Raw genomic sequence first — 26,307 nt, 5'->3', positions numbered from 1 at the left:
TTTGCATCTATATGAGCTTTATATTTTAGTATTATTGCCAGAGGTTCCATACCAATGTTTTCAAATAAAACATGACACTTTGCCCTAATTATATGTACTTATTATAGCTGAAAAGTTGAATGAGTAATGTAATATTATTAGTTGACCTGGTTTTTTAATCAGTCCAATGATGAGAAACGTTTGTAAAACTTTTTTTAATTAATTGTGTAAAAGCATAAAATGGTCCCATACAGTAGTGTCAATCCCTTTGTCATGAGCTGGTGCTGCTCAGTCTGGTCACTCTCCCACTTCGCCTCTGTGGAACTGTGGCAGAAACGACTCATTACACATCTATAAATTAATTACAGTACACACAGACACCAATTCAAAAAAATGCTGTTTTTGGACATTTTCTACCAAGGAAGAAAGACAAAGAATGTGGTCCCAACTCCCATCAAGAATCCCATCATATGCTTCCACTTAAGTATGTGGCTCATAGATGGCGTGCGATCAGATTCTCACCTGCGGCTGCCTCTGCAGTACTGCCCTTCCTCCCACGCACAGGTGGTCTTTTTTTATCCTGATTCACTTCCTGGCCTTTTTGTTCAGACTTCCGCCTCTTGGAGCCCGTCTCCTTCTGAAGTGCGTCCTTTTCTTTCTTTGGCTTTTTTGTCACAGTTTCCTGTTTGACCAACTTTTCCTTTGTCGTGCTTTCAGAGTGACTCCTGGCCACCTAAAGAAATCAAATCGGGCGTTAACTCTGCAGAGCAGTGGTTCTTTTTTCTTTTTTTCAAGGACCTCTAAAACGGACACAAATTAGACCATAGACTCCCATTTGATAAGATTTTGTCCCAGGGTCCCCCATCCGATAAGATTTTTGCTTTTAGATATTTCATTACACACAAAGTGTATGGAACCCATGACCAAAATAGTCATACATTCTGTCATTGTGTTACTTGTGGATGGAATTATAGCAACAACAAAAAATATTTCCCTTTTTGATAGGGACCACCTGGGACCCTCTCAAGGACCTGGGGGTCCCTGGACCCCACTTTGAGAACCACGTGCTGTAGAGTTGATCATGAGTAAAGGGGGGAAAGTGCTGGTTTATACCTTTTTCTTGCCGGTGGAATCATGGTCACCCTCTTGCTTTGCTCTCTTTTTTGCCTTGGGTGATTTTGAATCTATGGGGTGAGAAGACACCAGGCATTTGTTCAGTCTGATGCATTATAGTATTCTCAGATACATTTCAGCAGAAGTGAGCGAGGCATCATCTCCAAAGTCTTCCATACCTTTAGGCGCCATGGGGCCTGGATCTCCCTGAAATGAAATCAGTAATTACTGGCAACAATGACGCCTAAAACCTTCTACCAGAGAAAAAAGGAATTCTACTCAAATTTTCCAGAACTCACTCTGAACCACATTGTTCTGCCATTATGGTCCCTGACGGATTTCATTCCATCCACATAGTAACACTGCAGCCAAGCCTCAAAGTCAGAGTAATCTGCCTTCTCAGGGTCGTAGCCTTTTCCGCCTTAAAAAAAAAAAAAAGAAGGAACCACAAAACTGAATGTCAGAAACAAATATACATTTTATGGGAAACAAAACTATCTGCCCTAAATTTCAGGAGAGAAAAAAAAAGTGTCATCATGTTTGGGTTGTGGGATTTATAAATAGACAAGACGGCAAACACACAGTGGCCTACCTAGGTTCACCACCTCCAGAGGAACTGTGTGACACAATCTTAGAAGGTCAGCTGTCTCCACTTTCTCCTTCTTCTTTATAGCTCTGTCTAAGATCTTTTACAAACAAAACAGGGTGGTGGTGTTAGAAAATGAAAAGCGAATGGAGTGAGTATTTGATATGTCCTTTGTTCTTTCACCTTTGTGTCTGAGCTCTCCTCTTTCACCGGCTTCTCATCACATAAATCTGCTTCAAGGCCTTCCAACACGGTCCTTGCCTGTACAAATGGTGGGATGTTCAACCTTGCAAGAAAAGAATGTGTTTGATAAGAAAAGGCTCTTTTGTTCTCAAAATGCGCCTACATCGTTGTGGCTCCCACAGGATGTGAGAATTCGTGCAAGTGAAAGAAAGAAAGCCATTCATTTCATATCTGACGGAAACAGTTACTACTTGTGTGGACTTATTGTTTTTGGTTGATAATCTAAACAATGCAAAACTTGTTGTCACTCTGCCTTTTCAACCAGTCTCACGAGAAGGAAACTGTGTCAGTAGATACAGGATCATGGAACAGAACACATACTAGTCTTTTTCAAGTTAGTTTGGATCTCGGCTCATTAATGATCAAAATACACCAACACTAAACTAGGGCTGCGCTGCCATTTTGCCAATCCATCACTGTTCACCTACTCATTATGCGCCATTTGTTTACTGATGCACTTCTCAAGCTTTAAGAAATCATCATCGATGTTGCACATGTAAGACGCTTCCAATCCTACTTTACCAATCTATGACTGTCTTAACTTGTCTCCATGTTTTTGCAAACTGTTTATCTATCCATCCATCAACCTTCAATCGCTTATCCAGAGTCGGGTCGTGGAGGTAGCAGAGCAGGCGACCCCAAACGTCCCTTTCCGTGGCCACATTAACTAGCTCTGACTATGGGATTCCAAGGCGTTCCCAGGCCAGTGTGGAAATGTAATCATTCGACTCCACCTGGTCCTCTTTGTGCCCCGTGGCCTCCTCCTCCCAGCTGGATGCGCCTGGAAAACCTCCCTGGGGAGGGGACCAGGGGGCATCCTTACTAGATGCCCGAACCACCTCAACTGGCTCCTTTCTAGTCCAAAAAGGTTAATTTAGTCTAAACTGATTAACTAATTGGTAATTAATGTTCTTATAAACAGACTTAGTATTTTATTTTCATACTTTGACATGTTTCGACTGCTGACTTCCTGCAGTCTTCCTCAGAAGCATCACATGATGTTGCTGTGACATGTCCTGTCAGCCGATTTATATAAGTTTGATGCCCCCCTGTTGATCGATAGTTTATGTAGGACTGCATCCCAGGTATGAGACACATTAGATCAGAAAACAGATACCACTGTTAGATCAGGGAGGCAGTAGAGATCCGGACACATGCCCTGGGGACAGTAAACTGGGACGAGGGGGCATACATGCAGTTCTTCTCTCCTATACTTATCAGTTTTGCGAATAAGCGGATAGGTTTAGCCCTGTGTATGCATGTCTATGTTTGTGCTTTTAATTCTAGACAGCCACTGATGACATGGCCTGGGACTTTCAGATGGAAACTAGCCTTTTTTGCCAACTGTGGCACATCTGCAGAAATATTTACTCACGTACGATCCCTGTCAAATAAACAGATAAACCAATTAATACAGGGGTTGTGAGGGTTGTGTACAGTATGTTTACCAAAATCACCTGAAAAGAATTTCAGCTCTCAGGTAATTCCCGATGCCATTGAAGTACTTCTGATTCAGCAGAACTTCACAGATGGGCCGGTCGAAGGCACGGTCGGACAGGTGAGACAGGACGTTTGCTCTGCAAAATGACAAACTGGTCAGTGCAACAATCTTCTTACACAAATGAGAAAACCTACATTATGCCTGTGTCTCTGTTGCATTTTCTGAATCAGAATAACTTTTATTGCCACAATATGCAAATTAGATAAAAGGAATTTGTCTTAGTGCAGCATTCCTCGGACACCGTCGGCCTGACAGCATTCATATTTGGCACGGGTACCCGGCAGGGGTCCTGAGCAGACGGTGACAGGTCCAGATTTTTTGAATTATGGTAGTAATTAGGGACGATTAAATGGGTAAAAATGGTTAGTGGCCAAATGAGTGAACACTGGTTCAGATTCAGAACCGTGGAGAGCTCCATTCGTTAGCTACTGATGGAGCACACCTGAGCGGAGTTAGAATCAGCCAGGGAAGTGAACTATGAAAGCCCTCTGGGGAGGTAGAGGCTGCATGTCAAGTCAACTCTGTGAGCGAGGCCTGGCTAAAATGGCCAGTGATTGTGTGCTCCAACAGGTATCAGAGCTAGTCACATGGGGTAAACCTTTTGGTTGAGCAAGTGACTAAACTATGCACTCATTGCACCGATCATTACTCCCCAACCTGAAGCTCTGGTAGTCAAACATGATGCAGGGCCCTCTGTCAGGCTGCCAGGTCCCGTCGTGCTGCCAGCTGCCGAACCTGCGTGCGTCCACAAAGCTCAGCACTCTGCACGGCGTCTCGGCAGAACAGAAGCGCAGATGGGCGTGCTTGGGCAGCTCATCCTGCGCGGTGAAGCGGAAAAAGCCCGACATCCCAAAGCGGAAAACAATGTCCACGGGCTGGTCTGCCTGCTCTGCCGTGACTCGCTTTCTCTTGTCATCACTCTTCATGGGCGTCAGTGTGAGCTTGACTTCCTTCCCTCTGGAGGCGGCCATGATGCGGTAGGCCCGGCAGGTGAAGGGCACATCAGGATTCTTGCTGACCTCCGACTTTGTGACGGCTCCTGTGAACACTACGCCGGCGCACATCCTGTTCACATAAAGACTGGCCAGGTGGAGCTCTGGCCCTTCAGGCATTTTGACTTCGCAGATATGAGCCTGCCTGACCCTGACCTGCAGGTGCAGACAACACCTGAAAGAGTTAGGAACACAGATTATATCACTTCAGTTCAAGCGCCAATGCACAGCTGCAGACTGAAAGGTTAAAAACACATGCCTGCATCTTGAGCAGCAGCCCCCCCCCCCCTTCCTGCAAAAAACTGCTTGTTAGAAAATAATTCCCATAGCAACTTTCCACAATATGCATTATGTTTCTGCATTACACCATATATTCATCATCATTAAGAACACTGCTGATTACTTAAAAGGTAAAGTCTGACTCTATAATGTATGTATACAAAAATATAAACTCAACACAACACAAACAAGTGTTCAGTTTTGTTCGTTGCATAGGATAACTGCATAACGTTAACTTACCCAGACAAGGAAATGGACCGGATGCCGGCCGAAAGAAAATACTGTTAAATTGTCTTTCTCGCCGAGAAGAGGTTAGTTAAATTGTAGATAACATTAGACGGGATTTATCAAGTCACGTTGCTATCTCTCTCTCTGGAAACAACAGAGATCACGCATGCAAGTGTTACGTTACCAAACAAGTTGTGTAACATCAGCCTGCGCGTGAAGCTACGTACTCATTCATTCGCAAATATTGCGAGAAAAACTCCAAGCTTAACTTTTACTTCTAAATAGATGTTTACGCTGAGTAGATGCAGCATGTTCTGTAATCATTCATGGAAAACTGAACCGTGGCTCTTTCAGCAACTGCACTGGATGGAGCCAGGAAGTAAAAGGAGTAAAACTCAATGCATGATGGGATTTGTAGGCATTGCGGCAAAGAAGAAAATATCTCGTATTTGAAAATTGATTTATTTTTTTTAGCATATAACGTTGGTAAAAATGAAAACATCAACATAATTCAACTTAAAATGTGTGAAATAATATATTTTACAAAAAATGGTCCATTCAACATTTTTCTTCAGTTCTGTTAATTTGTGTGAAAAGTCATGCAGTCCAGAAATAACTTATAACCATTAATTAATAGTTTGGTAGCCATTTAGGAGGAAAATCAATCAACCCAAGAAGAGATGAGTACTGCCATTCACTCAAGGCCAGGTTAACAGTACACACAAAAAAGCTATACTATTCAGGATGTCAGTTTGGCACTTCCCGGCAGTCCGTCAGCTTCACTGGTTGTGTCCATCAAACGCCGCTGTTTATGAGAGATCAAGGACCGAAAGTCTAACTCTAGATATTTGAAGTTCATGTTTTCATTGTAGTGCATTCATCATCACCTGGGCTTGTTTTAGTTCTGTTAGAAATAGACAGAAAACAATGGTCAGAAACGTAAAACTGTTTAGAAAAAAGAAGAGAAAAGGATTGTTATTTGACAACATGCAGAACTAACCTGTGAGCAAAACTCTGAACTTGTCAGCAGAGACAGAGACAACAGTGGTCTCTGTGGAGCCTGACTCTGCACCTTGTGCCTGCAGTTTAAGGTGAATTGTTGGTTCATTGACCGCCCTCAGCTCACTGGAGCTCAGTGTGTAATCCACTCGCCAGGACACAGCCTCCAGGCGCCCCACTGAAACACATTACAGTGTAATTCACACCTAAACGTTACGTACTGTCTGCACACCTCACAGAAGACATCCCATTACATAGTATAATTCACACCTAATCTTTAGTGCACACCTCACAGTCAGAAGACATCGCTCATCTGTTATTGTTGTTTTCAACCATGAATAATGACATAGTACAGTGTTTCCTCTGTAATTTTATGCAGCTGTGGTGCTCAGAGGAGATAATTCTAGGTTCGTCCCACATCGCAATTTTTCCCCAATTGTAATTGGCCAATTCCCTCTGCTGTCCTGGTCGTTGCTCCACCCCCTCTGCCGATCTCGGGGGAGAGTTGTAGACTAGCACATGCTTCCTCCGATACATGTGCAATCGCCAGCCGCTTCTTTTCACCTGACAATGAGGAGTTTCACCGCGGTACAGCGCGTGAGAGGATCACGCTATTCTCCCCAGTTCCCCTCCCCCCGACCGACCAGTGGAGGCACTAGTGCAGCGACCATGACTCCCACCCGCAGACACGGACAATTGTGTCTGTAAGACCTTCTGACCAAGACAGAAGTACCACTAACGTCCAGGAATTGAACCCGGGTCTATACAGTGGTCTGTTATGTTTTCCCTGTTTGAGTATGATATTTTTCAATTTTGAGCTTATAGTGCTAAACATTTATTTTAATCATAATAAATAACACATTTTAATTCCACATTTTCTCTAGCAGTGGTGGTAATTTACTTACTGTGGTGGTGCACCACTGCTAAATGAATACAGAGGAAACACTGAGGTAATGGGAATACTTGCATCTCAGGCTTGTGTCTCTTAGTTTGTCTTGCAGGGTGGCGTGCTTGTCCTCATATGATTTACACAGCCCCGTTGTATGTTCTAAAAGAATAGGTGCATGTCATTAATAACCACACAGTAGTTGTTAAGGAGTTATATCTAATAATCAAAATGGATCATCTATACCAGGGGTTTTCAAAGTGGGAGGCGGGCCTACCCAGGGGGGTCCAAACAGTTTCAGGGGAGGCTCAGTGAATGGAAGTGAAAAAATATGACATTAGCTATCAAAATGAGATCACATAGAATAGCCTAAATGTGTGTGATTTGGTTAAAGAGATTTGACTGTTTTCCCACTTTCCCAGAGTCAGAAACAAATAAATGCCTTCATTCAGACAGACCTTTTTATGTATTTGGTTTAGTCTGAAGTATGTCAAACTGCAACATCAGGCTATCTTGGCTCAATTGTTGAGTCTCTATGTATTGGGTCAAATAACACAAGCATGATCCCTTATGGAATTGAGCAAGGGGGCGCCTTTTTCCAAGATTTGTCTGGGGGGAGGCAGTGGCACACATTCTCGGACTTTGAAAACCCCTGATCTAAGTTAAGTTAAGTTAAGTTAAGTTAAGTTAAGTTAAGTTAAGTTATCCTTTATTTATCCCCTTGGGGAAATTCATCCTCTGCATTTGACCCATCCTCTACTAGGAACCTTCCTAGAACTAGGAGCAGTTCACCTTATGTTCCAACACAGTTACTTCCTATTGTGTTTACACTTCCTGTGACAGCACAGTACTACCAGGTAAACCAGATGGTGTTTTGAACAGGAAGTCATAACACAACTCTGGGTCAAGTGGGCGGGGCTACATAAGGTGAATACAACATAGTTTTGGTGAATATACAGTCTCAAGCTGGCAGAAAGTCAAATTGATTGTTTTATACTGCATACGTCAATTCACTGTTCTCACAAATGTGCTCCTTGCATATTGTCCACTTTGATGTCTATGTCCTACCTGGGCACAACAGCAAACTAGCTCTAATAGAGAAAAAAAAGCTCTAATAGAGTATTGTGAGTGGTTGAAGTTGAAGAAATACTCTAGGGTTGTGTTTTTAGCTGTGACCACCATACCATACCAGCAGCTCTAATAGGTCGCACTGTCAGCTGGTCGGTTGAGCCACAAAAAGTTCACCACCCTTTAGCAGGCACAGTTTTCGCTCTAGGAGGCTGATATTTGGCCTGGAGGTCAAGTGTGTGTGTGTGTGTGTGTGTGTGAAGGTGTGTGTGTGTGTGTGTGTGTGTGTGTGTGAAGGTGTGTTTGTGTTTGTGTTTATGCCAATTAGCTAATAGGGGGCGGAAATTTGCATACCGGTATGTGGTCACAGCTATTACGAATTGCGCTTGTTCAGCCTTTATGCCACTTTGACAAATGGCTGAGCCTGGCCTTTCTCCTGGCACCGGCACAGACTGTGATAAACCCAATTCACTTGCCTTTAGGGAGACCAAGTTGCTGCAGTTCACTCGACAGGGATTCACTGTCAACGGCATGCTTTGCTGCACTGGAGAAAATGAAGCTCAGTACTGCAACACTAGCTTTGATATCTCCACTCTCTGCAAGATGAATTGACAACATGAAAGAAAGTTATGGAACAGAAAGACACATTGGTAGCTTCAGCTTGAGAGTGTTTAGTAATGATGATAGTGTAGGTTTGTGTGTAAAAACCCAATTCAATAAGTCAGTTTCAAATGTGATAGCATTATGGCCCATTTCCACCGCTGGTATTAGCACGGCCCCGCCCAGCTCGACTCGCTTTTTTGTATCATTCCACTGGTCAAAAACCGGGACAGCCCGGGTTGAGTCGTGCTGCTTTTGGTGTCTGCTCTGTCGATGTTCCAAGGGCTGTGAACCCGGTCTTTGGTCTTGCTGCCTTCGGCTCTGGTGAAATAAAATCGATATCCTTGCTCAGCCTTAACATTAGCCTGATATTCAAACTGTATTGTCAATTCATAAACTCATTGCCTCTTCGTCTGAGATTGCACTCGCTTCAGAGCATTTCTATGAGGGGGCAGGCTTCGGTCTTCCCTAACCAATCGGCAGGGCAGCCGCAGCAGTCTTGCTAGTCACAAGCACAAGCTAACGTAGCTAGCCAATGCTAGGCAGCTTCTCCACGTTAAGCAGCTAAAGTCGGCCGACTTTGTACTTGTCGTTTTAATGTAAGTCTTATCGTACACTACAGTAACTAATAAGACGTTTGTTAAAACCAAAAGTACAAAGTCGGCCAAAGTTGGCTGCTCAACGTGGAGAAGCTGGCTAGCGTTAGCTAGCTACGTTATGTTGTGTAATCTTTATGCCTCTAAGATCACATAATGACGAGACGGAGAGCAGAATATCAGTAACGTGCTTTACTCTTTACTTTACGTCTGAGAGGGAAGTTACATGTCCGTCACATAAACCGGTCCGTGCGGCAACATCAACCTATGACTAGAATCCACATTATAGGACACGTTAGCTTTGGCCACAGCTGTTTCTGTTGTTCATGACTGAACAGCGTTAGCCAATCAGCGTCCGTCATTGGATCTTCAACCGGAGAAAAAGCGTTTGCACATTCCAAGAAGAGCCAAATTCACAACTGTGGAGGGGGCGTGGCTTCAAAGGTCTGGAGCCAGGCTACCTTAACATGACAGTGGTTTTTAAATGTTTTGAGAGAGAAAGGTCCATGGCGCAGGAACCCCTTGTAATTGGGTGTTACTTCTACGCCTCCGCTAGGCCGGTGGCTCCTCTTCTTCCCATAGCGTAGTAAGTAACCCCCATCCCCCGTGCAGCACATCCATGTAAATAACAACAAATTGATATCCATTCTCCTAGCCAATGGTCTCATTTTGCCCATGTAGGTCATATAGAGGCACCAGTATTTTATAACCAGTTTAAAAGCTCTGTGTATGGATTTAATTTTAATGTTATACGTTATAGCCTACTTCCTGGTATGGTTAAGTTAAGTTAGTTAAGTTATCCTTTATTTATCCCCTTGGGGAAATTCATCCTCTGCATTTGACCCATCCTCTACTAGGAACCTTCCTAGAACTAGGAGCAGTGGGCAGCCACTGTGCAGCGCCCGGGGACCAACTCCAGTTATTTTGCCAGTGCCTTGGTCAGGAGCACTGACAGGAGTCTTAACCCTAACATACATGTCTTTCTTGATGGTGGGAGGAAACCGGAGCACCCGGAGAAAACCCACACGGACACGGGGAGAACATGCAAACTCCACACAGAAAGGACCTGGGATGGACCGGGGTTCGAACCCGGGACCTTCTTGCTGTGAGGCAACAGTGTTAACCACTGAGCCACCGTGCCGTCCCAGTGACTAGTACTGACTGAGCACCAAAGTCACGCCGGCTAAAGTCACGTCCTCTCCTGCATTCAACATACAACCAAGGGATTTCATCTGCCATTCATTTTCCATCTACAGTTTGTTAAAATGTCTGTGTTCATTTAATGTTATACAAATGGAGGGCGGAGGGAAGATATATCAGGGATGCAAACTCACCAGAGTGAAAAAGGTGACAGATATCAAGGCAGACACAAAACCACTAAAAATCATTCAATTAAGTGCCCTATTTTGGGATCAAAAAGGTGACTGTCACCTAAAGGTGACTAGTTTGCATGCCTGATATATGGGCGGATATACGGTCGCTATGACGACCAGTTGTGGGCGGATGCAAATAAACTTGCGGTGGAATCAGTCTATCAGGTCGAGACGAGCTAGGCCAAGTAAGAGTAGAGCCGTAGTGTGCTGTTATTATAAGTGGTGGAAATGAGCCCTTAGTGAGCATTGGTGACTTACCAAACTTTGCATCTGCAGTAAGTTTTGTAACTTTGTCATACTGAAAGAGACAAGGAAATGACTGATCAATGTCAATGCAGTGGGATATTATTGATATTTAACTATTTGTAGCTATCACTTGGAACACTTACATCAATGCCCTCTCCAAGCAAATCTTTCAGCACTTGAGCACAGAGGAGTTTCATCTTGACACTTGACTATTAATGTTAGTAAGGACGGAGAAGGGAAACATCTTAGTTTTTCATCACAATTAAGTGTAATTGAAATTGATGAAAGCACTTATCACTGATGTTTATCATCCATACTACTCACAATTTTAGCCAATGTGCTGATTTCGGCAAGTACCCAATCTGGGCAGTCCAGATCCCCACAGAAACGGAACCGCTAGGACAAACAAGGCATACTGTTACTGTTACTGTAACCGTGTGTGTGTGTGTGTGTGTGTGTGTGTGTGTCTCTCAAGTGATGAGGTAAATTAACAGAATACATTACGCGACTGAAATGTCCAACGTTACTGTATGAAATACTCAGAGTAAGACAAATAACGTTAATCAGATGAATGATTGTGTTTACCATGTCAGCTGAGCAGTGGCAGATGGAGTGCGGAAGTTGGTAACGTTAGCTTTGCTTAGCCTTTTTGTTTGCTATTTCTAAACGCAGGCTGCTCCGTGGTGGCTCAAACCTTCCTCCTGCCTCCTAGATCGTGTCACGTATAATATGCCATCAAAGTCCCAAAACCTTTCGTTTCTCCTAAAAATGCAGCTTTCGGGATTGGCTTGGAGCGGCTTGGAGCAGTGCAGTGCTATCTCGACTCGCAGTCGCTGATGATGACGTAGAATCTACGCTGCTGCCTGCTCTATTTATTTATTTATTTTTCGACGCAACGCAACAACAAATAACGTCAGTCTCACGTGGTACGTACCTAACCTCGCGTCACCAGGCTCTTCTCGGCGAAGAAATCAGACCAGACCGCTGGACTCTCCGAGGGGATACGGCTGGCCTGGCACTGCGAGACTAGGTCCAGAGTGACAGACAGGCTTGGATTGGAAGGCACAGAGATTATATGCCGGACCATTAACACTAGTATGGACATCTTTGCCGGCCGGGGGTCATGGCAACACTCATAAAACATGCTCATTTAGCAAACAATAACACAAAATGTTTATTTTAATTTATCTTTGGCTTGCTTGGGGTTTTCAATTAGTGCTGACTAGTCTTGGATTGAGAGACATACCAATTCTTGGATTGAAAGGTATACCTAGGCTTATCCTGAGCCACGGTAAGATTTTTGGCTTAATTTCACTATTATTCTAAAGGTAGGCTATGTCTTGCAAATTTGGGTTGTACTAAGGTTATTTAAAATCATCTGTGAATAAATAGCCTAACTAATGTGAGCAAACATAGCAGAATAATCACACGGCCATCTTGGTAGGAAAATAACAGGTGATTGTAATAAATTATCAGGTGATTACAATCAAGTGACAGCCAATGAACTGTGTATTGTAGCGCCATATTGGTAGGAAAATGCATGTGACATCATAGGAATATTATGAATAAGAGTGTTACAGTGTTAAACTCATATCCAGTTCATGCTATATGAATCATCGGAATCTGATATTCTCAAACTATATACTTTTCAAACAAAATTGTCAGCTCACACTGACAATACAGTAACTTAGATCTGCAACATTTAGCCTACTGTTCACAGTCAGTCATACACATTACAATTATTTTCACTGTCCAGTTTATCATTGACTATCATCATGTCCATGTACCTTTGAGCATTCACTACTTTGCTGTTCACTTCACTTCATCTTGTAACCTTGGTGACTACTGGTACTGTACTGATAGCCTTACCCTTCCTTTTTCCAGACATCATCAATGGTCAACTAGAATACCCCGTCCATCAGAACCATACAGTCTTCTTTCATCATGAGGACTCTAATGAGCTGTATGTTGGAGGGACTGACTTTGTTATCAAAGTTGATGTCGATAACAATAGTATTATAGAGGTAGGTCTTTTGGGAGAACTGTGTTCGATTTTGAACACCTCTTTCTATTCTCTTTGTATTATTTACGGTATGTTATCATCTGCAGTGTTCTGTCCTTTATACCTTTTAGCTTGGGATTATTGATATGTTCCTGGCTTGAATTCTGTCTGGTTCATGTGTCTGCCGTGCCAATGCAGTCTGTAATGCAGCTGCTCTCTCAATAAGTAGCCATACTGTAGCAGATGGTGGTCACACTATTGTGTGAAATACAATGGGTTGTCAGGGATAAAGCTACTGTGGGCAGTGGCCCGCTGACAGGCGCAGTCTTTCAATGCCAGCTGATGACTTTTATGTCTGCTGACACACACAGACAATGGAGACAGAATATAGCCTACTAGAGTTTCCGCAGCCATTTTCATCAGTAATAAATTCCAAACTTTTCAATTTGGAAATAATGCATCTCCATTATTTTCCAAGAAGTTATCGATCGTTCAACTAGATTGGTCCAATTGTATGGGAGCCAAGACATTGACCAAAGAATTTGGTCTGTCCTGAAAAAGAAAGCCAAAATGGTTTTCTGGCTCTTCATTTTGATCCAACTATTGTAAAAATGTAATTTTAATGCCCAGTTTTGGGCAGAGATGACGTGCAACATTCCACATTGGTTAGTAAATGATATGGACTCTAGAAGATATTCACTTTTTTATTCCAAGTTGCTATTTTAAAACTATCCACCACATTATCCTGATTTGGGTGAAAACTGCAAATGTGATTGATTCCTTTACCCAATTCTGTCTTCTGCAGACGTTCACACTGAACACAACGGGCGGTCAGGAGTGCCTAGAGGTTGGTAAATGAAAAATGACAACAACCGGCCTGCAAATCTGCTCATTAATGGGATTTAATTCTAAATGATAAACTCTAGAAGCAGACTAACAGACTCTGTGTTGCAGGGCCCAGGCTGTGAAAATGTCATCACTGCCATTGAGAAGTTCCAGGGCAGTGTGTTTGTCTGTGGAACGAATAGGCACAAGCCACAGTGTTGGAAGCTGGTGAGTTATCCCAAATGGCTTGCACACGTCAGACATGTGTTACACATATGTGTTGCACTTAATTCAAGATTATAGTGAGTAATTCGATGACATCAACAACAGATGATGAGATCTCCCATTGCCAATTGGAATGTGGCTCTCAGAAGTGAAGAGCTGCATACCTCTGGAAGAGACAACTTACTCATTAAAGAATTAAGATAAATCGTTCCTATAAAATCTGGCAGCCTTTTCTCCATGGAAGGTCTCCCATCCCACACGATTGAATGACTATGTGAATGGTCTCTCTATTTCACCACTAATGCTGTAAAGATAATATTGTATCTCTCAATGTATTTATATGTATTGTTTGTGTCTTTATTGTTTATTCTATTTTTTGGTTTCGTCTTGTATTGTGAAAATGTTTGTACTGTCATTGTATGGTTATATGTTTTACATAACCATTATGTAAAACATATGGGGGGTGGCGGGGGGGGGGGGGGGGGGTAGGATAGTGTCTGTGGGGCGGTTTCCTGTTTTGTGTATGACATCTGTCATACATGTGATTGTCATTTTCTGGCGCCACCACAAATACAGTAATTAAAGGGTTCATTACAGCACTGATTAGGGTTCCTTACAGCATTGTGGTTGTTTAGATGAGTAAATTGCCCTAGCTACAATTTAAGCAGCTTGGGTGTTGAGACTGCAGTTTGGTGGTGTGGTCAAAAATACAGTCACTTGGTGTCACACTAGGATTCCTGTGTGCGTCATTTGTTTTCCTCGTCAAATCTTTCATGTTTTCCCTTTGATCTTCAGTGTGATATGTGTTTACTGTTCATACTATAGAATTCTCAGGTGAACAATCAGTCACGTGCGATAGTGGAGAGTTACGAAGGGAGTGGCATATCTCCGCATGTTTACACACAGAACTCACTGTCTCTCACAGTAGGTATGTAAAATATAGCTGCTATAAACTCTAAATGCATAACCACAGACACAGACCATGTATGTCTATTTAGAAAGAAAAAAACCATTCACGGTTGTGCTGGCACACTTATTTAACCAAATCAAGTCACTTCTCAGAGCCAGCGAGACAGTGCATTTTCACAGAAATATGCTAAATAATTGAACTTCTCTGTGCTTCTCTTCATGTGATGTTGCTCTGTTCTCTCTATTTTTAGAAGGGGACTTATATGCAGCTGCGCCTTTGGACAGTGATGGAAGTTCATTACAATTCAGGAGGAAAGTCGGCAGTAGAACCAGTGTCTGGATGTATGACAAGTGGGTTTCAGGTCAGTAAACCTCACTGGAGTCTGTTAATGTAGCCTACTGTAGTATGAATATAGCTGTTTAAATTGCATGCACATGATGCACATAATCAGTGTTATTATTCATAGGCAGAGTTTGACCTGGGCGGGGGGACATTTCACATACAGCTTTAAAAATGAGCCCGCGACAAGCTCTCTAAAAGACAGTAACGTTGGCCGTGAAGTTTAAGAGGTTAGACCATAAACCGCGTAAAAAAATATGGAGGTGTGACGTCACCCGTTGGTTTTTACAATCCCGTTTTGAAGCCTAGAGTATGGGCGTGTGGCCATCTCTTGCGCTGCCCCCAATAGGAGGCGGAGCCGCAGCTCTGCCTGCTTTTGGCCCATGATCGGCAAGCTGTGCACAAAACAAGTCTTTTCTATCATCTATTTTACTCTGAATGGGTTAGTTATAGACAATTTCACTGGAATTCGGTTGCTAGGGAACAATTTGGATTTATCTTGCCGCCTGGCCCTGGGTTAGACTCAGTGACATATTGCGGCCCCCCCTCCCCCCTTCCCCACATACACCCCCCCTCCCACCTACCCGCAAACTCCGCCTATGGTGTTATTGGATCTCTATTTAGGCAGTTTGTCTTGATGCTGTCTCACCCTTCTCCCAGACTGTTGTGTCTACAGATTGATTGCCCAATTTGGCTTTCTGTCCCAAGCAAAGGTTGCTACTTGGTACATCATGTATTGTTTTCAGGCACCATGCTGTACTGTAAATAAAGGAAGTTTGGAGCTTGGCTCAGGAAACATCACCCCCCTCCCACCCCACCCCCGGTCTTCCCACAGAGCCCACATTCATCTCTGCATCCTGGGTGAGGCGGAAGGACGATCCCGATAATGAGAAGATCTACATGTTTTTTCGTGAGAAGAACTCTGACTCTAGTCCTGAGGCTGAGCCTTGGATTTCCCGTGTGGCCAGAGTTTGCAAGGTAGGCTTTACTGGAACTGGAGTGGAATTATTGACGTCGCGAGGAGGTTCTCACCTTGTGTAATCCACTGCGATTAGTCTCCTAATCAGCTTAAGTAGTCTGGCTAATAGCAGTCCAAATCTTGTTAAAGTAACTGTTAAAGTTATTTATTATTATTTTTTTTTTCACTCCATAGTACAAGTACGCACGTGTGAAATTCTTATGCTGTAGGCTCATAAGGGTGTTTTGTGCAGCCGATTCTATTTTATGGACACCTTAACTCGGAGGGGAATCTTAATCTTAAATTGGACAACGGTTCTTTGTCCAACTGGGCCCTTGATCCCATAGCTTGCTGACCAACTTGGACGGCACTATGGTGTTGAATGCTGAGCTGTAGTCCACGAACAGCATTCTCACATAGGTGTCCCTCCCCTCCAGGTGGGAGAGGGCAATGTGTAGCACGCGGGCGATGGCATGTGCTGTGCTCCTGTTGGGGCGGTATACAAATTGTAGAGGGTCGTGGTTGGATGGGAGTGTAGGGCGGATGTGTGATATGACCAGCTTCTCCAGGCACTTGCTGGCTATGGGATTGAGGGCTATGGGGCACCAGTCATTGAGGCTGGTCACTTTCTTCTGTTTGGGAAGAATAAGGCAACTTCTGAAAGCTATGAAATATACAAGTCAATAGATCTTGAACTAATACAGGTTTTGGTAGTACAGTATACAGTATTATTATCCTGAGGCTGTTACACAGGTACTTTATGAAAACAAGTAAAATTCAACAGAACAATAGGCATATGTCACACAAAAATACATATTAAAAACATTAAAATCTACTTAGCATTCCTTTAATCTCATCTGCCGTAGTCTGTCACCTTTTTCACTCTGCATACATTCAGGCGGGGTCTCGTTATAGACACATGGTCAATGGGTCAGCATCGGGGAAATCCTCCCGTTCGGTTCTCCCCATTCAGCATAGTTAGCATTTAGCTGCTAGCCCAGCCCAGGCAGACAGGATCGGGGATTCAACCACCGCAGTAAACGCACATCTGAACACATGCCTATGTACCTGCTCTAGAATCCCCAATCCTGTAGTGTAGAGCCACAGCACCGTCCTTTGGTGAGTCAGCTCAGTCAGAGACCGACTGTATCTCTGAGTTTGCATGAAACTTGCATGACATTTGCAAACACCATTACTTTTCATTCCTGCTGTTCACTAGAGATAGCTCAAAATGAGTCCGGTTTTCCTGCTGTCAGTGTCTGTCAGATGTAGTCTGTGAGTCTGTGCATGTTTCTCCTATTGTAACATTTCCTGAATTTACAAGACATGGGAAGAGATGAGTCGTTAGCATTTATCTGTAAAACTGATGTTAAATACAGTATAACCTCCTTTAACAAGGTCAGACATCATTCATCTCTGCTTTCATTTCTTGTAGACAGTAGACTTTATTGTTTACTGCATGTGTTTTTGATTTGCTTGTACTGAGGGTTCAGTTTGTCATCATGGGTTAAAACAACATGATAACCTAATTACGTCCGCCAAGGAGGTTATGTTTTTGTTGCTATTCCTCCTACAAATTTTGTCCGATCTTCACCAAACCACGACACACTCAGCATGTCTGGACTGTCCTGCACCAAACTAATCGAGCAGTTTTTGATAGTCCACACCATTTTCATATAATCGACTTCCAAAGTTTCATGGGGGGGGTATTTTACAAAAAGCACCACAACTCCGCATTGTCCTATTCTAACCAAACTTGGTACAGGTGTGCAGGTATGTATGATGTCATGTGCCAAAGCTGGTGTCATTGCACCCATAAGGGACGCTAGAGCAACATTTTACATTTTAAATGGAGGGCCCTGCCGATTTCCGCCCTCAAGTCTTTCTGCCATTTTCAACTTTGTCCAAAACTACTTTTTGCTATTTTCTCCTTTAAAAATTGAAATAAGTAAATAAATAAATAATCATCCAATCTTCACAAATTTTGGCTCACAGCATGTCTGGACTGTCCTGCATAAAGGGTATCAAGCAGTAGTTTGATACACCAACACCATTTCAAAATAATTGGTTTTCAAACTTTGGAGGTGGGGCCTAATGTCTACAAATGGCCATAACTCAAGAAGATTTTGGTCTAATAAAGTGCCAGAGGCCACTTACTTGGACAGTTTGGTGGTCTCAGGCGCAACCAAGGCGACACTCGTTGAGGGAGGTAAGAGGAAGGAAAGTGGGAAAAGTAGGAAAAAGGTGTAGTTGCCTACGCGTTTCGGCCGCTGTGGCCTTCGTCAGGGCAAAAGATTTTGGTCTAACTCGACCAAATGTGGTACACCCTTGTATGGTTCAACAAGGTAGCACGATCAATTTGGTGTTATTTTGCCCATAGGTGGCGCTATAGCAGGCTGTTGGCAGCATTTTGGAAAAACAAGTGGGCCAATTTTCATGTAACTTCATGGAAGGGTGTAGCCTGGGTAAACCCAGCCCCCAGTGACCTGCTCTCAGGCTTACCCTGCTTACAGTCACTAGTGACTGAGAGCAGGTCTGAGAGCAGGTCACGTGGGGGCTGGGTTTACCCAGGCTAGGAAGGGTGTAGCATGGGCAAGGGAAGAACCCATTACATTTTGGAGCGGATCCGATCTGACTAAGCAGACTGGACTATTGGTCTTGGCAGAGGTCTGCACTTTCCGAGTGCCCTTCTAGTTGGAAATGAATTTTTTATTAGCTTGTGCTTAGCTTGGTGACAGGAAATGAAGCAGGTGCATTGATATCCTCAGGTGTTGTGAGCATAATACCAGGCTACGAGGTATTAAACATTCAACTCTATTATAATTTATTCAGGCCAAGCTCGATTCAGCAGTTCAGCCTTGCAGTGTGGTTCCATTCCTACCACCTGTACCAACAGTGCAGACCTCCTATAAGTCCTTTGCACAGCTAACACAGCAAATTGACTATTTATTTTAAACATTTTTTCCGAAGGCGTTTTGACGGCTTTGCTTTGTTTGTTATTTGACATCATCTGGTAACATTACTCTGACCCGTTCGCATACCAAGAAAAGTGGTTAGTTGTTTTGATCCATCTGGGCATACCACGACTTGCCATAAAAGTGGTTAACGTCGTTGGATGTTTTGTTCTAGATTTCACATCCGAATCCATAATGGTGATCCGATCTAATTGCTCAGATTTGCTGACTGCCATTTTTTTTAAAGAGAAGTGTAAGATTGACCTTTCACATCTTTCTCAAGTTTCATTTATTAATATCTTTGTGCAGGTGGATGAGGGCGGGTCAAAGAGATTCTTACAGAACATGTGGACGTCTTTCCTCAAGGCCCGGCTTGTGTGTGGCTTTCCCGAGGAGTCGCTCTATTTTAACCGTCTTCAAGACATCTACGTGCTGCACGCCGAGGACTGGCATGACACCAGAGTCTACGCTCTTTTCACAAGCAGCTGGTTAGGCACTTTTCCTTCCTGTATTATTATCAGCAGCCAAGCATCAACTTACAGAGTTATACTTTAGATTCCACGTGGCTCTCACTGGAAATTATAAGCCTGCAGCATTTCTTCCAAGAATAAAAACATTTAAAAACATCTAAAGTCAGTGTATATACTATAACTTGTGAACATTCCATTTTCCCTCTTATCCATGGGTCCAGTTGTTCATGCTTGATAGCAGTTAGCCTGCATTAGCTGAAGTAATACTAAAGAGATATAAAGAGATCATAACTAACAGAGATCAACATTGTAGTTGTGATGGCAGTTATGGGAAATGCTGTGCTGACCAGTTATCTCACTCCTCTTCTAGGAACGCCACAGCAGTTTGTATCTATTCCATTGTAAATATTGAGGAAATATTTGAGAGCTCCACATTCAAGGGCTATAATAAAGCCATTCCCAACCCGAGGCCAGGAACTGTAAGTATTTTTTATTACGTTTTTTATTAATTAATTTATTGCTACTTTGTTGTTGCATTATCTTTACATAGCATCTGACAAAGACCTTCCTCTTTGTGTTTTTTTTATCAGACCTACTTGCTTTAGTTCAGTCAGATGTATTGTGGAGAATCTGTGTCACATGTGACAGAGTGTTAGAGGAGTGGTCCAGAATAACAACTGGAAAAGAATCGTAAATCTGGGTGGAAACGTGGAAAAAGTGGCTCTGTACTTGATGAAAACATCTGTATCCCAGTGACTGCATGAACCTGCTCAGTGTTTCCATCTCTAGTCTTGATATAATGTGATTTTCTAGACAATGTTTATTCAAGGTCAGTCTGTAGTTAAGGAATTTAAGGGGTACACAAAGGTAGAATGTGTGTAAACTTAGGTCTCTCCAGAGGCTTGGGTAGGCTTTATTCCTGCTGACAAATGTTGCAGTCATTACAACTTCTTCAGATCTTCCCATGCAACTCATCATTCTGCTCTGTTGCCACGTCTTGTTGAAAGCAGTGCCTTGCACAGATTCAGCTTTTATGGCTTGAGGAAATATTTGTAGGTTGTTTTTATACAGTTTTGGTTTTGTTTACCAGTCTGAATCAATTGCTCTCTCAGAGTAGGCTAATAGTATACACAGTTGTGTTCCCACTTTAGAGTTATTTACAGTTGTTTACATTCCTGCACTCTTTGAAGAACTGGATACCTACAGTATGAGTGAAACCCATTCTGTGTTCATCATGTCTCTTCCAGTGTATGAAAAACAGCAGAAGTGTGCCATTGGGCACGGTGAACGTAGTGAAGGACCATCCGGAGATGAGTGAGTGGGTCCGCTCAGTTCACCATCTCGCTCCGTTCTATGTGAGCAACAACAACTACACGAAAATGGCTGTGGACAGAGTGCAGGCTGCAGACCAGCACACGTACAACGTCCTGCTGCTTGCTACTGGTATGTTGTTGGGGAAATTGCAAACCCATCACAATGTGCTATTTTGGTCTGAAAGCTAGCATTGTTGTTTGTTTTTTTCTATAATCACCACTTAACAATGGATGCTAAAAATATTTAGCCGGTCAATTTAATCAAGGGAGAAAAAGTGGGGGTGGAGGCCCTCGGATGTACATGTAACCTTCACTTGGTCTTTGTGTGCTCTTCTAACAGACGCAGGAATGATCCATAAAGTCTTGGAGGCTGGCACTGACCCTTTCATTATCTCTGAAACTCAACTCTCCAACAGTTCGGCCATACAATCAATAAAACTTCACTCCAAAAAGGTACTGCTCTGCTCATCCAGAGTGCCATTTATAAAGGGTATACACTGCAGCATCATCAGTGGTGTTTTGTCAGCCACTGATTAGAAGTGAAAACACACACACAACATATATATATACAGTATATATATATATATGTATATATATATATATATATATATATATATATATATATATATATATATATATATATATATATATATATATATATATATGCACACACACACACACACACACACAGGGCCGGCCCGCCCTATATGCGAACTAAGCGGCTGCCTAGAGCCCCGGGATTTGCCAGGGGCCCCCTAAATTTTTTTTTTTTTTTTTTTTTTACAAACATAGGCTATAATATTATAGGCTGTGTGTGGTAGTTAAAACATAGGTTGACGTTTATTTATGTTTGTAGTTTAAACAAAAACATAAATACTGTAGGCTACATACAGTACAACACAAAAGGCTGTTATTTACCTTTTGTCGCCACCTGGTGAGTAAATATATATGTAACTAAAACCAGAAGCGTCATGCCCATTGAAACTGAGGGGGCAGTTGCCACCTCAGATTTTTTGAAAAAAATAAAAGAAGGGGGAAGTCAAATTCATGCTGTTAGTTATTATAGGTATAGTTTGCATAGCAAGTTAGTTGGCTATACTTGTACTACCATGCAGCTAATGTTAGCATTGTAATGTTAGCCAGAGCTGTTATGACAGTGAGCTGTTACACTTTATCTGGGCAGACTGATTGAATCATTGCAGATCTATTCAGACCTTAGGTCGCCACCAAAACTTTTTTGCTGGGGACCTTCGCTGCCGAATGTTTATCTCTAAATAAATATACAGTATTTACCCTAATGAGAAAAGGAGCAAAATATTGATGGTTAAAAACCGAATAATGATATCACAACGCTCTAATCCCAATGATAATTTAAAATTAGATCTTCCTCTAAATCTGGCTTCAAATGGCCAACATTTTAGAAATAGCTAAATGCACTGATTCAATCATGAGTGATTCAGCACACTTTATCTGGGCAGACTGATTGAATCATTGCAGATCTATTCAGACCTTCGGTCGCCACTGAAATGTTTTAGCCGGGGACCTTTGGTCGCCACCGAATGTCGCCCCCTCAGAATTCTGGTTTGCATGACGCCCCTGACTAAAACCATTACAATTGACAACCGGTCCTGAATGTATCTACCGGTCCTTGGCACAAAAAAGGTTGGGAACCCCTGGTTTAACTGACCTGGCAACCCCTATGGCTGCTGGGTTCTACACGCTTGCTTGACACTGATAGGGCTACAAACGAGCATCATCATCGTCACGTTTGTTTGTTTTAAATATTCCTCTAAATATGGCTAAAAGTCCAAAAAACGTCAAATTTTCTTCGGCACTGCCCTGGCGGGCAGCACCGAGAGTCCCCTCCTTACACCACCCCCTACTTACACCACCCCCTACTTAAAAGTACTTCCAGCGCGGATGCCCCCAAACCCCCACCCCTGGGAGGGGGCCCCTAATCTATATCCTGCTTAGGGCCCCCAGATGGCTAGGGCCGGCCCTGCACACACACACACACACACACACACACACACACACACACACACACACACACACATGTTTTAATGTGAAATTATAGGTGCTCAAATTGTGATTGTTGAATTTTTTTGTATTTTCTTGTGGTCAGAGAAAGTTAATAGTGGGATTCTCGGAGCAAATCTCGAGCGTGGACCTCCAGAGGTGTCAAGATTATAACAAGTCCTGTGAAGACTGTGTTCTGGCCCGTGACCCGTACTGTGCCTGGACCCAGTTTGGATGCACCCCGACAGTCCCGTAAGTTAAACAGCATCTGTTTGGAATGTGTCCATACAAATAAACATATGTGCCTCTTAAATCTTTTATTGTGATGACCCTCCCACTCTCCTGGGTCATCTTGCAGGAGCCTGGTGTTGGGGTCATTAGGGCTGATTGGGTGCACCTGGGCCTGGTGTGCTCATTGGGCTTAAGAAGACCTTAGCCCTGTTTGAAAAAGTGGACTATATAGTGTGTTCACCATTTTTTAATAGTGTCCGAATTCTCAACTTTTAATTTGATTCACTATATAGTCATATTAAGAAAAAGAAGTAGGCCAGCACTCCAGAATGTCCTTTTAAGATTTACTGGTCATCTGGGACAGACAGAAAACAACAAATGTTTCAGCGTAAAGCCTTCATCAGCATCTTTACGCTGAAACGTGTAATGGTGAAATGTCTAAATGCCTTGTTGATCCATCAATAAATCAATTGTTCGTTTTAAAATGAATATAAGGAGGTATTTTATTCCATGACAAACAAAGTTTGTCTGTGCACAGCGGGTCACAGTCCTGTAGAAAAAGACAGTCAGGACTGAGCCACGAGTCAAGGCATCTACCCATCATATACGAAAATGAGCACCACCCCCCTTAGGGAAGCCAGGAAATTTCCACAGCTCACAGAAGTTCCATCTGATGCCCAGTACATTTCCACAGCTACGTTGATCTTTCATAAGAGACAATACAACCTTGGTCTGGTTACAAGACAAAATAAATCTGATCTATCTTTAGGAATGCTCTGCAGATGGAGAGCAGAGTCCACAAAAGAGACATCTTAGGAGAGAGAGAGAGAGAGAGAGAGAGAGAGAGAGAGAGAGAGAGAGAGAGAGAGAGAGAGAGAGAGAGAGAGAGATGATCAATGACCAATCAATCAATAATTTTGCTCTCACAAACGTTTGTAGCATCAAAAGTCACCCTTTTCTTATCATTAGCATGTGACACAGTGATACAACTGAAACCTTAGTTGTGGGTTTTAAAAACTGTTGTTTTTGTTCACAGAGGGGGCATTCAAAATATCATTGGAGGAGAAACAACTGTGTGCCCTAGAGCAGTAGAAGGTACGTAATGATGACCCTATAGCAGGGGTGTCAAACATACGGCCCGGGGGCCAGAACCGGCCCGCCAGAGGGTCCAATCCGGACAACCAGATGACTTTGCAAAGTGTGACAATTGCACTGAGAAATCCTTCAATCCATGCATCCATGGATCCATGCAATCCATGCCATTTAATCCATGCACTTGTGAAGGCTAAGAGGTGCCAGGTTTCAAGAACAAGTTAAATATTAAGTAGCCTATTCATGTTTTCTGTATTCATCACTAAGTGGTAAACCATTTTCAGTACCCTTGAATATAGAGAATTGCACAGTTGGCATCATCAATTGTAATGCAGAGTTACAGATAGGCCTATGGTAGCTGATTTAACCCTATGTGAAAATGGGTTCTTAAAATGTAGGCTACCTGTAATTCTTTACACTAAAATAAACGGGAACATTTGGAGGTTTTGTTATTTATTATGCATTTATGTTCTTTGTCTGGGCAACTTGAGACAAAATTGGGTCCCATGTGGCCCGTGAACTAAAATGAGTTTGAGACCCCTGCTTATAGTGTTTCAGCATCATATTACACACAGGCCATACATTCAGATCACTTTATCACATCTCCATTTCATTCTCTTCTTTCCACCTAGAACCAAAGACACCGAACAGGACCAAACAGGAGACCCATTCAGCATCACCTGTGGACTTGAGGACAGTTCACGCTGTCCCCCTGAAAGTCCCTTTCTATCTGTCCTGTCCTATAGACTCTTACCACGCCATCTACACATGGGTCCACCGAGGCCAGAGCAAGCCTTGTCTGCAAATGCAGTCCGACTGTCTGCACCTGATCCCTGCCATGGCAAATGAGAGCTATGGGGACTACAAGTGTGTATCCAAGGAGAGAGACTACACCAAAGTGCTGAAAGAATATCGACTCACTGAGCAAACCATCCCGGATACAAAGAGAGACATTAACCGGAACGTCGGCATTGACAGCAGTCACAATGCAGCAGCATTATTGATGCAGGTGGCGTGGGTCAGGAGTGTAGCTGCTGCACTTATTGTGCTAGTACTTTTCAAATAGAATCTGACCAATCGGAACCATGGCACTTTCCATTCCTTTCCTCTCTGTAAAGTCTCTCTGTTGCATTTCAGCTCGTTAACTGCTTTGGTCCCGAGGGAACAAAATGAATGTTTGAGGTAAACCAAATGTTTTTCAGGCCCTTTGTCATTGCAAGTGCTATTCAGGAACAGGACATGGGCAGCAGCAGAGGAAGTCCACCCAGACATCAGAGAAGCCGGCAGCTCAAACAGGAAGGAACACTCCTATTATGAAGGTCAAACCATTATTGTAAGAGTACAGCTCTATGTGGTGGGACAGGTTCTGCTCTCACAAGAATGTTAGTTATTAATAATCCCCAAAAGAGCTTTTACCAACAAGGCCCAGTATGTATTTAAGTCCTGGAGTCCAGGTCAAAATGGTGACATTGTGAATGAGATCGCTTCTGGACAGCGAACCACCAAGATATAAGAAAGTTTGAGAGTTTTGAGTTTGTGTGTTTTGAAGAATACAATATGTTGAAGCCTGTTCTTGGCCATTTCCATAGAGGTTAGGAGAGTGTGAACCCACCCCAGTCCCAAAATGACAGATTGGTATCAGGGTCTTTAGGGGAAGGGTAGAGTAAAAAAAGGAAGGAAGAAGTGAACACTTATGTAATTTCCATGTCCTGTTATATCTGGCCTAGTGCCATAGTGCCAGTCTGTAGCCTACCCAGAAAGGAATTTGGAAAATGTGGAAATGAAAATTTGTATGCTGCAAAGTAGACCATAATATCTAACATCTAAAAACATGTCATGCATGACAACATATTTGATCACGTTGCCCCAAATGAAGGACTAATAAATTAAAGATATTTATATTATTTTCTTTATGGTACGATCCTATATTATTTAATCCTTTGTGTGTAATCACCTGCTTTTTCTTACTCAACTATTTATTTTAAATTAAATTTATTTTGGTATTCCTACTACAGTATTTTTGTATCTATTGCATGTATGTATATTTTTGCTTGACCAATGCTTGGCAAAATTGAAAGATTTATGAGGTCAGAGATTCATTAAACCGTTCTTTTATTGACCTTGCACTCAACCCTCTTTATGATCTCTCTTTACACCAACTAAGTGACTACTCTTCTCTGTTGTGGAGAAAACGCCAGAGTACAGGAATCAATTTTGCCATAGCTTCAGTGTCAGTTGGGTGGAAATATTGGATTCTTGGGAGATTTTCAATACAGGATA

The 26,307-nt window shown here is 42.7% G+C and overlaps 3 protein-coding genes across 3 annotated transcripts; 1 reads left to right on the top strand and 2 right to left on the bottom strand.

Moving 5' to 3' along the window:
* Positions 1–201: 201 nt before the first annotated feature.
* neil1 (nei-like DNA glycosylase 1) lies at positions 202–4,982 on the bottom strand. The gene is made up of 10 exons (XM_083655127.1): positions 4,934–4,982; positions 4,080–4,570; positions 3,379–3,498; positions 1,862–1,964; positions 1,685–1,778; positions 1,392–1,513; positions 1,272–1,299; positions 1,093–1,163; positions 502–712; positions 202–303 (listed from the first exon to the last, which is right to left on the bottom strand). The coding sequence occupies exons 2-10, from the start codon at positions 4,532–4,534 to the stop codon at positions 251–253; spliced, it is 1,257 nt and encodes a 418-aa protein (XP_083511253.1). The 5' UTR covers positions 4,535–4,570; positions 4,934–4,982; the 3' UTR covers positions 202–250.
* Positions 4,983–5,364: 382 nt separating this feature from the next.
* commd4 (COMM domain containing 4) lies at positions 5,365–11,517 on the bottom strand. The gene is made up of 8 exons (XM_083654552.1): positions 11,275–11,517; positions 11,014–11,085; positions 10,833–10,898; positions 10,702–10,741; positions 8,351–8,470; positions 6,888–6,968; positions 5,922–6,098; positions 5,365–5,825 (listed from the first exon to the last, which is right to left on the bottom strand). The coding sequence occupies exons 1-8, from the start codon at positions 11,275–11,277 to the stop codon at positions 5,785–5,787; spliced, it is 600 nt and encodes a 199-aa protein (XP_083510678.1). The 5' UTR covers positions 11,278–11,517; the 3' UTR covers positions 5,365–5,784.
* A 255-nt stretch (positions 11,518–11,772) lies between these two features.
* Positions 11,773–26,031, top strand: sema7a (semaphorin 7A (JohnMiltonHagen blood group)). The gene is made up of 14 exons (XM_083654501.1): positions 11,773–11,980; positions 12,574–12,713; positions 13,497–13,538; positions 13,646–13,744; positions 14,567–14,669; positions 14,902–15,012; positions 15,826–15,968; positions 19,212–19,390; positions 19,743–19,851; positions 20,620–20,815; positions 21,026–21,138; positions 22,811–22,956; positions 23,972–24,030; positions 24,660–26,031. Exons 1-14 carry the CDS (start codon positions 11,860–11,862, stop codon positions 25,091–25,093), a joined length of 1,995 nt encoding a protein of 664 aa, XP_083510627.1. The 5' UTR covers positions 11,773–11,859; the 3' UTR covers positions 25,094–26,031.
* The last annotated feature ends 276 nt before the right edge of the window (positions 26,032–26,307 follow it).

Source organism: Poromitra crassiceps (genome assembly GCF_964638095.1).
Source record: "Poromitra crassiceps genome assembly, chromosome: 18".
NCBI classification, from domain to species: Eukaryota; Metazoa; Chordata; class Actinopteri; order Beryciformes; family Melamphaidae; genus Poromitra; species Poromitra crassiceps.
Note: the sequence above shows the minus strand (reverse complement) of the source record. Positions and strands in the feature narration are given on the sequence as shown.

Coding starts and splice junctions, on each gene's coding strand:
- sema7a (XM_083654501.1), top strand. CDS start 11,860: ATGTTTATTTTAATTTATCTTTGGCTTGCTTGGGGTTTTCAATTAGTG. Junction 11,981..12,573: donor TAGGCTTATCCTGAGCCACG/GTAAGATTTTTG, acceptor TCCTTTTTCCAG/ACATCATCAATGGTCAACTA. Junction 22,957..23,971: donor GGATGCACCCCGACAGTCCC/GTAAGTTAAACA, acceptor TTTTGTTCACAG/AGGGGGCATTCAAAATATCA.
- commd4 (XM_083654552.1), bottom strand. Junction 10,742..10,832: donor TGCTTGGAGAGGGCATTGAT/GTAAGTGTTCCA, acceptor TGTCTCTTTCAG/TATGACAAAGTTACAAAACT. Junction 6,099..6,887: donor AAGAGACACAAGCCTGAGAT/GCAAGTATTCCC, acceptor AATGTGTTTCAG/TGGGGCGCCTGGAGGCTGTG.
- neil1 (XM_083655127.1), bottom strand. CDS start 4,534: ATGCCTGAAGGGCCAGAGCTCCACCTGGCCAGTCTTTATGTGAACAGG. Junction 3,499..4,079: donor TTTGACTACCAGAGCTTCAG/GTTGGGGAGTAA, acceptor GTCATTTTGCAG/AGCAAACGTCCTGTCTCACC. Junction 1,164..1,271: donor AGGCCCCATGGCGCCTAAAG/GTATGGAAGACT, acceptor CTCACCCCATAG/ATTCAAAATCACCCAAGGCA.